Source organism: Mauremys reevesii, linkage group 19, assembly GCF_016161935.1.
Source record: "Mauremys reevesii isolate NIE-2019 linkage group 19, ASM1616193v1, whole genome shotgun sequence".
In the NCBI taxonomy this organism is placed as follows: domain Eukaryota; kingdom Metazoa; phylum Chordata; order Testudines; family Geoemydidae; genus Mauremys; species Mauremys reevesii.
Genome location: NC_052641.1, coordinates 15,320,264 through 15,335,610, shown reverse-complemented (window position 1 = coordinate 15,335,610; position 15,347 = coordinate 15,320,264). Strand labels below are relative to the sequence as shown.

The following is a 15,347-nucleotide window of genomic DNA, read 5'->3' as shown; positions in this document are numbered from 1 at the left end:
TGATTTGTTCTTGACAGAGACATACACAAGCACACATACAGTAAATACAAGTTTGCACCTCCTAAGCATGTATTTATGCACATGCATCGCACAAGTGCGCTCCCTGGCACAGCGGCATCGGTGCTGGCACAACTAGCACCAACCTAGGGCACGAGGGTCAGGTCCCTGTGCTAACTTGACCATAATGCCTGTTGATGCCACCACAAGTGTGGCTGAGCTAGGACTGAAAACCAGGCCCAGGAGACACAGCCATACCCTCGCCTGGTGCAAAGGGGTGAAGCACTAAATGAAGGCAATGAAACAAGGCCCACGTAAACCAGCTGGGATCTGGCCCATCGCCTACCATGGGGCTGCCGCCGACTTACCCCAGCTCGGGATCTAGCCCTTTTTTTTTTAATCCTTGCCCTTTAACGCCACAATATTAAATTGAAAAATCCCCCAACCACCTCCAATCACAACAGCCAAGAAAACAAATCCCAACCCAGCTAGCTTCCTGTTTCCTGCCGTCCCCCAAAAAACACGGCTCATTTCTCAGAAACTGCAAACCTTAAAAAAAAAAAAAAAAGAGTTTACAATGATTTTACCTCCCCTGACGGGCTACAGAAAAACCTCTGTGCTTTTATTTTTGCTCATTCAAGTGGTTCTGACCTGCTCTATAATTACGTTACTTTCTACCTACTGTGCAGAGGCATTTCCACGCGGTTCTACCTCTCACAGCTTTCTCTCGGGTTCCTGTGACGCCGTCACTCAAAGGCTTTCAAACCAGCGATGTAGAAATCAAAAAGAAAAGGAAAACGCTTGACGACGCAGTGAGAATAAGTGCCCCTGCTTTTCTCTCCCTCTCTCTCTTTTTCTCTGTCCCACCCCCCTCCATCCGTTATTTTTTCTTCCCTTTTTTTAAAAAAATATATTTTATTCATTTAATCTCTACGACTGAGAACGCAAGGCATAATGAAGGGTTGAGATGGATTATTAGGAGCTGTTGATTTCGAGGGGGAGGGAAGGAATAATGCCAGAGAAGAGAAAGAGAGAAGATAATTTGACATTTACTCCGACTGTTCTAAACTGGTGCAGGGGTATTTATGGCTTATAAAGTGTTTAGAGAGATTGAAAGGAGCTGAGGGGGAGAGGAGGAGGAGGAGGGAGAGAGAGATGACAACATAAAGAAAAGGAAAAGTGTAAAAAAAAAATATATATATATCGACTTCAAAACAAAAAACTCGCGCTTTAATTTTATACTCGGCTGGGGAGTTAAAGCCAGGCCTCTCGCAGCTGCATGTGTTAGTACCAACTCAGATGGCATCCTAGGGGGCCCTTGGACCCCATATATGCCACCCAAATGCCTTGTTTTAAATCCCTGATCCTGCCCCCCTCCCTCTGCCATGCAGCCTGGATCCCCAGCTATCCTCGAGGCAGCCTCGGGTGGCAGGAATTGGGCGAGAGCTTCCCAGCAGAGCTCTCAGGGAGCTGCAGCCCTTGTGTGTGCTCATGGCGTGGCCAGCAAGGCCATGCAGTGAGTGTCGCCTTCCCGGGAACAGTGGAAAGGGCTGGGGACACAAAGGAAAGGCCCCTCCAGCTTCGCGCCTGGCTTCTGCGCTCCATGGGGCTATGCCAGGCTGGCTGACTAAAGGGATTTGTAATGCAGTGGCCTGACCCTGGTAGGTCTGTTACCAAAGCTAGAGGGGTGAAGGTGTCATCCCCACTACTCCCCATCTCCCACTGGTTTCTAACACGCCACTGCCACAGTATCCAACTGTCAATAATACCCCACCCTAACCTTGTGTGCCCCCTCAGAGCCTGGCATCAATATCACTCATGGGGCCCTGTGTCTCCTCAGAGCCTGGCATCAATATCGCTCATGTGACCCTGTGTCCCCTCAGAGCCTGGCATCAATATCACTCATGGGACCCTGTGCCCCCTCAGAGCCTGGCATCAATATCACTCATGGGGCCCTGTGTCTCCTCAGAGCCTGGCATCAATATCGCCCATGCCCCACCCTGTGTCCCCTCAGAGCCTGGCATCAATATCGCTCATGGGACCCTGTGTCTCCTCAGAGCCTGGCATCAATATCGCTCATGGGACCCTGTGTCCCCTCAGAGCCTGGCATCAATATCGCCCATGCCCCACCCTGTGTCCCCTCAGAGCCTGGCATCAATATCAGCCAGGCCCTGCCATGTTTCTCCTGAGAGCCTGGCATCAATATCGCATGCCCTGCACCCTGCGTCCCCTGACAGCCTGGCATCAATATCATCCCTGCCCCCTTCCCTGCACCCTCTCAGAGCATGGCCTCAATATTGCCCCTGCTCCACTCTGTGCCCCCTCAGAGATGGGCATTAACATCAGCCCCTGCCCACCTGTGACCCACTGAAGCTGAGTGGGTGCATGGTCCATTGGAGAGCTCAGAACTGTGTCTACAGGACCACACTGGCTCAGTCATTAGGGGGAGCAGGACACGGGGGGCATGGAGCCAGCCTGCAGATCCAGGCCCATCCTGGAGAGGGCACCTCGACGTGAGTAACGGAGAGAATTGCCTATGGGGGTATGAGCCTGCTTTGGGTACCACAGTGCCCTGGGGGCGCCAGGACTGCACTGGGAGGCTCCAGGCACAGACTGTCACCCCCACCCATCCATTAGCTTGAGCAGGGCATGAAGACAGGAGCCCCGATCACCGACCCTGTGTGGCGGCAGCTACCACTACCGCCGTGGGCATTTCCCCACATCCCAGCACCCACAGCCCCACTGGGCGCGGTTATCTCAGAGACGAACCCGCTAGGACACCAGGACCCACCATCCCTATGCTCTGGGGAGCTCAGAATCTGGGTCTCACGTCTGCAGCTAGGACCCAGCTCCACCTTAACGAACACCCAGGCTTGTGGAGAGCCAGCAGGACAGGAAAGGATGGAGGAGAGACCCCCCCACACCTTGGCAGAGCTGCCTCGCCCAGAGCCCCGGCTCCTTCTGATACGTGCACTGAGGGGGAGGCTCCCCAGCTGGCCACTCACCTCACAAGCTCCTGATTGTACAGTGACCGCGGGGACTCTCTGCCCAGGATGTAGACCTGGCCCTTGAAGGCAGACACCCGCACCTTCCCTTCCACCATCTCCTGGGACTTGCTGATGCAATGGCGGATGTAGTCGCACTCCGGGCTGTACCAGAAACCTGTGGAAAGAGGGAGAACGGAGAGCCGGGCTCAGTCCGTGCTGCGGCCAGCAACCACCTTCCTTCCTCGGCGTCTCAGAGGAAAAATGCAGAGAGCTAGTTTGAGTGGCAATGCCGAGACTCTCCGGGCACCAGCCGATAGGGCTCCGACACTGTAAATCCGGGGAGGAGAACTCTATGCTAGTCACTAGTTCATCCTGCTGTGGAGGAAACACAGTCCGGTAGCTAGAACAGGGGACTGGGAGCTGGGACTCCTGGGATCTACTTTAGGGGGGCCCACTGACTCATGAGTCCACAAGCACATTGCTTCACTGCTCTGTGCCTCAGTTTCCCCCCTTTCACAATGAGACTAATAAAATCGACACCATAAAGGGGGCTACGAAGATTCCTTATTAAAGCCTCTAAAATGCATCATGGTCCTTGTCTGGAAGGTGCCTGGCAGGGTAAAGTATTCTTATCGAATGCACCCAAAAAGGAGCAACAGGAGGAGGGTCACCTGGAGACACAGACAGACAGACAGACAGACACTCTTCTTGCAGCAGATGGTAAATGCTTTCCCATGACCAACCGATAGCACCACAGTTCCCTTGCAGCCAAGCGGGATGGGAGCAGCACACATAGGACGGGTGCAGAGGGCCAGGAAGGAAATCGAAACGGGGCGGCCTTTTGGGAAGGCCAGGCGAGTTCCTTGGAGTGGGGAGAGAAGGGAAGGGTGGGTGATTGGGTGCGGGGTGACATGGAGATGGTGGAATTGGGAGCAATGCTTCAAAGGGTTAATCCGAGAAGGGGCACAATACATCTCTGTGCATAAACAGGAACCCACAGCCGTTTCCAGTGGTCACTACCACCACCCCACCCCGACATGGATAGCTGATCACCCCCACTCAGAACACCCTTTCTGCTCTGGAACAGATACTCCTCGACAATGGACATGTGGAGAGGTTACTTCAAAGCCTGCCCCACCAACGGCTGGGCCACTGGAACCTGGCCAGCTCCCATCCCCTTTATCTCTGAGCCCAGCAGGATCCCGGCAGACCAGACAGCTCCAGTAAGATAACACAGGCAGGGGCCTGACCTCAGGGGCTTTATCAGGCAGGAGGATCAGGGCCCATATGTCCTGTGCCCGCTCTCAGGTAGGCTCAGCTGCCCCGGCCCGCGTCTCTGCTTTCCTCTGCTGTCCATGGAGCGATGCTACAGGCACATCTGTCTGAGACTTGACTGTCACAGGCACTCTCGCCCCTCTCCTTGGGGACTCGCATCATTCTCTGCAGTCCCGTGAAAGCTGCCAGGGAAGTTTTATTCTCTCCTCTTAGCAGATTTCCCAGGAATGAATGGAAACGGGCTGGGCCAGGGCGTTGTGTTCTCTCCCTCCGTGCTGTTCACGCTGCGGGGTGGACAACTCAGGCGCCCCGCTGTTCTCTGTCTTATCTGCAGTAGTGTGAACTCCCCCAACCTGTCTGGCCAGCCTCCCTCAATCCTGAGCCACCCGGGTGCCTCCAGAACTGAGGAGGCGATTCAGTCTCCGGGGCCTCTCTTGGGGCTGCCCCGTCGGCTTTGGACACGACTCCGCTATAAACTGGGTTCAGACCCACCAAACTCATTTCTCAGGAGCCACCGGCCAGCGGTCAAATGGGAATGCTTTTGGCCACAACTGACTTGGGTCGGATTTGAACAGGCGACCTGGAGATGAAAGTCTAGGTAGGTCTCTTTACTACCAGTCATGATGGCCACCAGCTCCTAGGGCGGCATCATCAAGTCAGTTCTGTTTTCATGCAGGAGTCCTGGGGTTGATTGCAGGACCGAGGCTTTTGCTCCCAGGGGCTGGGAGAGTGAAAGAAGTATTCAGGCTCTAGGGGGCAAAGAAGAGGGTACATAGCACACAGGGCCATGTAGGAGCTCAGAAGAACGTCCCATCAAAGCCTACTTGATGGAGGGAAAGTATGTGGGGTGAAGCTTTGGATGAGTTAATCCATTCTCAGCTTGCTAAAGAAAATGGTTTTCACTCTTAGGCCTGGTCTTGGAGGGGGAAAATCGATCTAAGATACGCAACTTCAGCTATGAGAATAGCGTGGCTGAAGTCAACGTATCTTACATCGACTTAGAATCACTTACTTCGCGGCCTCGCGGCGCGGGATCAACGTCCGCGGCTCCCCCGTTGACTTTGTTTCCATCTCTCGCCGAGCTGGAGTTCAGCAGTCGACGGGAGGGCGTCTACACTACACGCGATAAATCGATCCCCGATCGATCGATCGCTACCGATCCGGCAGGTAGTGTAGACGTACCCTTAGAGTCTCATCTCCAAGGCTGCAGCTCAGGGCAGCGTCCAGCAAACTGCAGGACTTTAGACCTAGGTCTGAACCAAGCCCTGGTTTGTGGGTGGCTCGTGATCACAACCTGACGACCAGTAGAGCGGCCTTTGTGAACACGTGGCCAGTTCCGGAAGAGGAGACAGCAGCAGGAAGAAACCACCACTAGAAGTGTCCTCATGCCCTACCCCACTGCTTGGCAGCGGCATTCTGAAGGGCACCGTGCAAAAAGGTGACCTGGGAATGAGACTCTGTGGCATGCACAGCGCAGAAACGCAGGGTAAGGACGGGTTGTAGACGGCCTGGCTTGGGAGTGGGGAGTTGCACAGGATGATATGGGACGGGTTAGTGCCAGGAAGGGTTTGGGACAGCATGGCATTGTGGGTTTGGGCTGGGGCAGCTTGGCATGGCACAGGGTGACCCAGCAGCATTTGGTGCTGCATGGTTTAGCATGACACTGTGGGGTCTGGATGGAATCCGAATACCGCAGAGAAGAGAGCGCTCCAGTCCGCCTGCTACTCCACGGGCCAACTCTCACTGGAGAACGAACACGTGCTCCTGCTCCGTCTCCTCTCCCAGGTGCTGGGCTGCCCTGTGGCTGGCTGGCGAGTGGGCACTCCCCAAATGGAGACGGTGTCCATAGCCCAGAGCCCGGCACCTGTGTGCCTCTCTGCACTCCTGCCGATGGGGAGAGCCTCGGGTCCTGCCCGCCTGCCATTCCTGTGCGCTGTCCTGTCACTAAGTGAGCTAATTAGCCCAGTAAGCCCCCTGAGACCTAGAATAAAGACAGGGAGATGGGGAGAGAGATAGTCGGAGAAAGAAAGATTCTATTTAAGCATCTTCAGTGATCCAGAAGTTCTCTCTTTAATCTTTCTCTGTACTACCGCACAGGTGCCCTCTCAGCTTTCCTTTCCCAGCTGGTCTTTGGGGACTCAGGGTGGAAGCCATTCAGGAAACAAAAAGTACTTTTTCTCCTCCTTCTTGGCCTCAGAATTGGGTTGGATCAATTCAGCCAGAGCAGTGGCCACTCTATAAACTCCATGAGTCAGGGTACCATCCTCCCCCCTGCACCAAGACTCCTCGGACACCGCTCAGACGTTTGTCTCTTGGCAGTAGTTGGCCGATTTCTCCTGAGATATGGATTTAGGGAAGGGCTGGGAGCTGGAGATATTCCTCCTGGTCTGTTACTGGCCAGTCATCACAAAGGTGTAGCGCGTGTCTCCAGGACAGGCTGATGTTAATACATCTCCATTAGTTATCCTGCAGCGGGGACATGCATGCTCCGATATGGCTATTCCCCCTTCTCCTGCCTGCTGTCCGACACGTTTAGTCTCAAGGAGCAGGAATCCCAAATCTTGCTGGATTTGCAGCGTTGCTCTGGCTGTGATACAGCTTGGTCACTCGGCTTGCTGACTGACTGACAGCCCGTACTGCACCAGCACCCCTTGTGGCACCCCAGCGATGAGCCGTCCAGGAGCAGCTTTGTTCCTCCACCCAGTTTTCTTGGGTAACAGTATTTTGGTCTGTTTATCCCGCACAAATCACAGACAGACAGACCTGCAGCCGCCCCACCGGGGTAGGATCTCACAAGCTAAGCAGGGCTGAGTACTTGGATGAAATGGAGACATCCCGAGTGCTGTAGGAGTTGCTACTGGTCATTGGATAGGTGGCTCTCCTCTCTCTGGGTCAGTCCGGAACCAAGACCCAGACTGCTGTGCTTCTGAAGATGCCATCTTTGCGCTGAGCTGTGAAAGCAAGGTTCTGACCACGTCTTATTGGTAATGACGCCATGCACCCTTCCTAAGAGAGGGTATAAATCTTGGGGCTTGGGCCAAGTCTTTCCAACGTGGATAGTTGCATTCTGCCTTCCTCAGTTCCCCTTGCAGTTTCAGTGAGGTGCAGGGTTCTTTGTCAGTTCTTGTCTTAGATGGTTCAGCAGTGTTGCCGTGAGCCATTAGCCAGATGAAAGGGGCCGCTGCACGGATACCAAGCAGCACAATGAGGCTGGAAGTGCGGCTGCAAGAAAATAAACTTTTTCTTTTGACAAATACAGTTAAAGCTCCTGAAATTTGAGGACAATGTTGGGTGTTTGTTCTTCCCCGGTAATGGAGAAAAAACATTAAATCCAAGACACATTAAAATAATAACCAGCTACTTAAATACTGAATCTGACATCTCCAGGTGTGAGGCGCTCCCCCACTTCCCTCCCCACCACTGCAAACAAATTCCCCAGTGGAAGCGATCCGGCTTAATAGCCTTCTCACTTTGTAACTGCACTCCAGCTCTAATCATTTCAATCTGATGGCGCAAACAAGGTCTGTGGGAGACAATGGCATTTAAACACCTGGCCGTACCTGGCAGGGAGAGGGGAGCTGCAAACTGGAGAAATCTGTTGCAAAGTCACCTTCCCACAATGGAATCAATGGGGGGGGGGGGGAGGGAGATAAACACTAAGTCTCTGAATTTCAGAGCCTAGTTACAATAATTAGGTGTTAAAGAAAGACGGCAGAGCATGAAAGCCAGGCCTCCAGCACCCTCCCTCAGCTGGGGGGTAACCTCATACGTGCAATATGGTAATGCTGCTTTCATGCCCTTTATTCCAGGCTGAATTATTTACCGTGTTCATGCTCTGCTAATCTAGGCTTAGCCTCCCCGATTCTGTCCTGATTGGTCTGAGTTCCCATAGGCCTGATTTAACCCAGACCAAAAAATGGTCTCTAGAGCAGGGGTTCTCAACCGTTTTCTTTCTGAGGCCCCCACAACATGTGATAAAAACTCCCCGGCCCACCTGTGCCACAAGAGCTGGTTTTCTGCATATAAAAGCCAGGGCCGGTGTTAGGGGGTAGCAAGCAGGGCTTGCTGCTACCTGGCAGGCTGCCCCAAAACTGCAGGCCAAGGAAGCCCCGGCTGCCAGGAAGCTAGGTGGGGAAGCTGGCAGGGAGCCAGGAAGGCTCCATTGGAACATCAGCAAAACGGATCTGTTTTCAAACATTTCATTTCGACCCATTGGCAAATGCCAAAGAAAAAATGTCTTGGGAATTTTTCCAGCCAGCTCTATGTTTTACACATGTGCAACCACCATTAAAATGCAACTTGCAAAGAACCTTATCTCTGCCCCTGGAGCGCCACTAACCCGAAAATCTTCCCTCATTTGTTCCTTCTGTGCTACACGAAGGATTCTCCGTAACTTTATTCACACTTTCCACAATCATGGCTTCAACTTTGCTACTCTGGCCCCTTCGCTAGCATTAACCTAAAACACCACCATTGGTTTCTAGCACAATTTAGCTAGCATGGGTCTCGGGGAAAAAGAGAGTTTGCACAGATCTTCAGCTGGTGTGAACTGGGGTAGGATCAAACTGATTGACACCAGCGGGGGGTCAGATCCCTTCCCATCTGTGGTAAGGAAAACCACGACTAGAGCCCTGCCTGGTTGACGCTAGCACATACTGAAAAGGTAACTAAGAAACCCACCGGTGTTCATGTCGAAATCTCTCCATGCCTGAGCAGGTTGCTGCCTCCAGATAAAGCAGCTTGGTGAATATCTCAACCGTTATGGAAAGGTTACTAGCTAAAAAGGTAATTATTAGTTTCAATTTTCTTTTCTAACAGCTGGTTTGGAGAAAGCCTGGCTGTCGGGTGCACAGTCAGGAAGGTTCATTTCTGCAGAAAAGCCAACAGGTTCTACACTGACAAGAACCCCAGCATTTTCTTTTCTGGCCTGACAGCATTTCAGATGAGCTACACAAAAGCCCCTTCCACTTACGGGGGGAGAAAAAATACCCACCCCAGATTTCTCCAAGCAGCTTTTTAATCCCATGGCTTCAGAATAACTGGCGTCGTTAGAAATAAACAACTCTCTCGCCCATTTCTTTTTTCAAACCTAAGGAAAGTGAAATCAGAATAACCAGGGACAGATGCTGCAGCAGAAAGAAAATTAAAAGAATGGCGGTGGGGAAGATTTCAAGAGTTTCTTTCCTTCTGAATGGTACAGGGAGATCCAGTGACACACTGCACCCTCTCATGCCACCACACAGTAGCTGTTGCTACTCTCTACTGTCTGCTTAGGCCTATGAACCACTAAAACCTTCAAAATAGGGGTTAAGCAGAGTGTAGGCCTCTGCCCAGGGGTGAATTTCACCCCATGATTGTATGCATTTCTGGAGACAAGGAAACAGACCGGATATCTCAAGGAGGAGGAGGGAAGAGAGGAAGGAGACAAGAACACAGGAACACGAGGCAGGCTTGGGCATCTCTCTTTGGATAGTGGATGGAGGGAAACCAGCCTTGCCAAATCTTGCTTTCTTAAAGCCCCAGCTCCTGGAGTCATGTTATTTCATGGGAATCTGACGATTGTAAAGAAAAGCTTGGAACGTGACCTAAAGGCTCAGAAACTAGACGACAAATAAAAAGCACCCAATGCTTATTTAAAAAAAAAAAATCCAATGATTTTTTGGGGCCTGACTCCTGGTTTGAATGTTGGGGTTGGCCACCTGGGAAAGAGAGAGTCAAAGTCCCCCTCTGAGGATGGGCTTAGAAACGAAAAATGGCCCAGGGCTGCTGCAGGGTCTTTCACAGTCCACTAATGCACTATTCTTGAGCCCTACATAACAAGATGGGCGGAGCTCATTGCTACTGTAAAGCAGTGGGTGTGCATGGTGTTTTGACTGTGCCCTCTAGTGGTTATGTTAGGTATAGTACTACTTAGTAAAGGAAACTGCCAGTTGGGCTTTGCTACCCAGAACCCTTGCCTGGAGGCTTGCTGGTAATGATCCACTGTGCTTCATTTTGTACTTTCCTGACACATTCAACCTTCAGCTGTCTTTTTTTTTTTTTTTAATTAATACAATATATCCCATGGGTTTGCAACATGCGGTCCCCCAGCTGGGGCTTCACAAAAGGGTGCATGTCCCAGCTGCCAGCTTATAGTAGCCACATGTGGATTTTTCAAGCATGGGAAAAAACCCCAAATCAACAGTTTTACAAGATTTAAAAATCAAAACTGGCACGCCTTAATTTAGTGCTAGCAACTCGCTCGGAGTTTATCCGCAGAATAAGCAGCGCGCGAGTGGCAACACCCCCGAGGCCGCGACCGTCTCCACAATACGAGAGGCATGCTCCCAGAGTATGGCCCACTCAATCACTGGCCTCGTCGACTCCAGCCCAGGTTGGTAACGACTGAAGCTTGCTACCATCGGATGTCTGCTCCACTTGGGGCCCACTGTGGTGGTGGTGTGGTGTGTGCAAGTCTCGTAGGAACTGAACTCAGATCCATCAAGCTCATTTCATGGGGGGTGCAGAGCAGACATCAGGTGGTATCAAGCTTGGGTCATTTTCAACTTGGGCTGGAGTTGAACCAGTGACTTAGAAGTGAGGGGTTTCATGTCCTATTCTCCCCACTCCTGCTGCCCTTCTCAGGTGTTCTGATCAACAGCCCCACAGTCATAACCGCAGTGAACAGCACGACTGGCTGCATGACTGATTGGCTGAGTTATCTCAGATTTTGCAATCCTCCCTCTCTCCAACAAGCAGCCGTTCAGAGCTGCCTTAAAGCCAAAAACTTTGTCTCCTGTTTTGTTGTGTTGCGTCTACCCAAACCAAATCCTAGATCACATAAAAATGCACAGTGCCCCATTGTGGGCTACACGCTGCATAGCACATTTCTGCAATCAGGAAGAAGCACAAGCAAAATGCTGAAGGGTTGGGAGAAGGTTTCGACATGCACATTCTGCTCATGCAGAAATGCTGCAAAATTCTGATCTGGAATGCGAACACCCTAGAGTTTGGGAGTTGTTTGGGACTGGAGCTGCTTTCGCACTGGGCCCAATTCCAGCAGACACCCCTCCGAAACATGAAACACAAGCCGTGAGAACACCTCCACACAAGCACGTCACGCTTAACCACGGAGGGTTTCCGGGATCAGCCCATTGGTCTCACAAGGCCTGGATCCTGCCTCCAGCAGTGGCCAACACCTGATGCTTTAAAGGAAGGCACAAAACTCCCATAATGCATCCTGTCAATTGCACAGGGATGAACGTGGTGAGGAAGAGGGCAAATGGTGACTCTTCATAACCCCTGCAGTGAGATCGGTGTACACCCTGAGGGATGAGACCTGATTCCCCTTATTATCCTAGCTAGTATGGGCACAAATGGTCATGAAATTAACCAACCCTTGTAAACACTCAGCCACTTGCTGGCCTCCTGCAGCAGTGATGAATCTAGAGGATCACCCTTGTGGTCACTGAGAAGCCAAAAGACCTTTAGAGATGACCTGAGCTGTAAGATTCAGTGCTGGGTTTGAGCGTCCCTAAAATGTGGGGGTGTTCAGATCTGCACCTCTCCTCAATATGCGCGCACAACCCTAGGGCTCACTTACCTTCATGCTATCCTGGTGGTATTCGTGGGTGGTAGACGCTGTGGTCATAAACCTACTAAACCATTCCCGCCAGATCAGCCACCCTAGAGTTCCATGACGCCACTCCATCGATCAAGTGGCTGGAGGGACCCATGTAAGAGGGAATATTACAAGGGCTACTCTGGATAGCTTGGCTGCAAAATGACTGAAGAGGCACCTGTGTGGGGCGGGGCAGGGCGGGAGGAGAGAACAGGCTACAGCTGTCTGAAGTGTGTTAGCACCCAGGAGGAATTCTTTGGGGTGGGTCAAATTGGGGAACTGGCGCCAGGCTAGAAAACAGTGACGCTTTCCTAATTGTGAGCGCTACTGGCAGCCGGCGTCGGCTCCCAAGGGCAGTCGTGGCCACCCCACAGGTTGGACCCTTTCATGTTACACTGGACAGAATGCTGTGCCCTGGGGACCAATCCTAGGCAGGGAGATGGAGTGGGTGACAGAACAGGTCTTTCCCCCATCTCTGCAAAGGGCCTCAAATCCAGACCTAAATTTCCCAGCTCGGGCCCATCTCTGGTAAAGCCAGAGCCATGTAACAAACACGCAGTGCCGGCTGCCTTTAGTAGTAATGGGGTTTGCCCCATTATGGGGGGGAGGCGTGCGAGGGGGGAATCTGATTTTGTGGGAGGTAGGTCGGGGGAAGGGAGGACAGTACGTACCATTGTACACCAATTCTGAGAATTTCAAGGCGAGCCCCTGCTTGATTTTCCGCACCTCTCGGTCCATGGTGAAGGCCTCAATATCTAAATGAGCATGGTACAGGATGGTCCCTGCTGGGGTCTCGTAGATACCTAGCCATTTTTCCAGGCAGGGGGAAAAAAAACAGAAAAAAAAAAAAGAGAGAAAAACGAATGAGACCAAAACTGTCAGCAAATGACAAAAAATAATGACTTGGCTGACAGAAGGAGCCGTGCTTGAGCCCATTCAGTCCCAGCTTGCTGTAAAATGCATCTGTCATTATATTCATGCTGGGGCCGAGACAGTCCACTCCGCGCCTTGCGGAGAAAATGTCTAGATTCCCCTCTTTGAAGAGGCACTCTGACGAGGCGAAATGACAGGGTTTAGGAGCCGATCCCCCTGCCGATGCATGCCCACCGGTCTGTGGCTGAAAACCTGTAATTAAACGAGCGACGCGGGGCACAGGCACGGGGAGACGGGGGCCTGAAATACCCTCTGCTCCCCTCCAGTGTAAAAAAAAAAAAAAAACCACAACGAGAACCACACGTCAGCTGTGAAGAAATGAGGCTACCTGGGGTACTGGAGTGCAACCTCATTTGGGGCTGTCGACCCCCCCGCTCCTCTCCCGCCCCTTCCCCCCCCCCGTTCTGAATCGCGGCAGAGCTTTGGAAAACAGCCACCACAAGAGAAGTTTAATTATTTTGATGACTGAGTGCTGTGGGGCTGAGCCGGTTGGGCATCTCTGGAGGCAGAGGCAGAAAAGCCAGCTTCCTTTGTTCCAGCCTCTCTCGGCTTGGTTTACACTGATTTATTTTTGGTTAAATTTGAACCATGCCACTACCCTCATTCACCTCCACATCACGCGTACGCGATGCCTGTGGATGAAGCATGTATCCATCGCCATGTGCCGGACACAGCAGGTAGGCACTCAGGCATATCCTGCAGTTACACACGCCTGCATGGTCAAGTGACACACACACACACACACACACCTCTTAATGTTTCAAGTGGCTCAAGTGGGATGGGCGATGTGACCTGGAGCACGGGGCCGCAGCGCCACTCGGATTTGGCCCATCCGCCCCTCCATAGACAGAGACAGGGTGTGGGGGGGATGGGCAAAGTCCTCAGTGGTGCTGTGACCCCATGCACCAGGTCACAACACCATTCCGTTTCAGGGCCTGCTCAGACAGTGGACCCAGGTCAAAATGCTCCTTTTGCAGGACAGGGGCTTGAAGCATCAATGTGGGAGAGTCCCACAAAACCCAGGACTGTTGGGAAGTACATGCATGCACACACACACACAATCAGCAGGTCACACACAGCATGTGTGTTCATGGTGTGCGCGCGTGCACACACACACACACACACACACACACTGCATGCCCAATAAATATGCAGAATGCACACACAGTAGGCTTAGCTACAAAGCACATACATGCAGAATGCATACCCTCAAAACACATAAGTCCATCAATGGCTATTAGCCAGGATGGGTAAGGAATGGTGTCCCTAGCCTCTGTTTGTCAGAGGGTGGAGAGAGATCACTTGATCATTACCTGTTAGGTTCACTCCCTCTGGGGACACCTGGCATTGGCCACTGTCGACAGACAGGATACTGGGCTGGATGGACCTTTGGTCTGACCCAGTATGGCCGTTCTTATGTACATACTCACAAAGAATGCCACCTGCCGTCTCCCCTCTCCGTCCCCATATTTCTAATATACAAGTGAAAACAGCTGTCTTGCACATACATTGTTTAACATTTTTGATCCTGGCAAACACAGCTAAAATACTGCTGTACAACCAGCAGGAAGAGCTCACATATTGTGTTTTGTTGTATCACACTACAAAAATAGATGCCTTTAAAAAAAAAAAAAAAAGCAGCAACAGTGTTAAATTGTTGTGGCTCCAAAATCTACTTGAATGCAGACTACATCTTGAGGCGTGCCTCTGACTAATGCTGCGAACTAGAGAGGTATTTAAAATCAAGTGGGCGTGCTGCAGGCTTTAACAGCTTTACAGGTCAATCCAATACCGCACAGGGCTGCTTTCAGTTTCAGTAAAGAAAAATGTGGCAAAGTATTCATCTAACTGGAAAATTCAGCACAAACTAATGGGAGAATCTAACCCCCTGCAAAAAGGGCACAGGAACATGAAATGAACCAAAGAAGGAAAATGCCTTTGTCCAGGTTCGGGTACCTGAGAATGTTTGCTGCTCAGTAGATCCACAAGGGCTAAGGGGTCGAGGAACAATTTTAGACACAACGGACTTATCATGCCAGACTGGATCACTGGTCCAGAACATCCCATCACGGACTGTCTTCTTGTTCTGATTTTTGTACAGTGCCCAGCACAATGGGGCTCTGGTCCAGGTGTGCTCCTAGGTGCTCCAGTAACACATAATTATAATAATATCCTGCTTCCAGCCGCAGATAATACTCAAGGCTACAGAGCGAAGAGCAACCACCTCCATCACGCGCCTGACTGATGGGAGAGGGGAGGAGAGGAGATTCCTTCCTGACCCCCGTGGAGATCACATATATTCTGCCTACTTGGTGGGGCACTGGTGATAGGACAACTAGCAACTGATGAGTCTGCTACAGCCTTGGGTAAGAGAGATGGGTCTTTTAGCTCAGGCATTAAGAGCTAAAGATCCCGGTTCAAGCCCCCTGCCGCTAGCCCAGCCAGGGTGTGGGCATCACAATCAGGTAAGGGTGGGGATTGCCCTTACCCTTGCTCACAGAGCAACCAGGCATTGAATTACCCAGCCCTGCCTATTAAAGGGAAGACGAGAGGAA

General features: G+C 51.7%; 1 protein-coding gene across 4 annotated transcripts in view; it reads right to left on the bottom strand.

The window, feature by feature from the left end:
• Positions 1–15,347, bottom strand: part of ASS1 (argininosuccinate synthase 1) — a 72,728-nt gene that overhangs the window by 4,170 nt on the left and 53,211 nt on the right. For all 4 annotated transcript variants that reach the window (XM_039506762.1, XM_039506763.1, XM_039506764.1 and 1 more), the window contains 2 exons: positions 12,531–12,662; positions 3,003–3,159 (listed from right to left, as the gene is read on the bottom strand). In XM_039506762.1, coding sequence (XP_039362696.1) covers positions 3,003–3,159; positions 12,531–12,662 — 289 coding nt within the window. The remainder of the gene's footprint in view (positions 1–3,002; positions 3,160–12,530; positions 12,663–15,347) is intronic.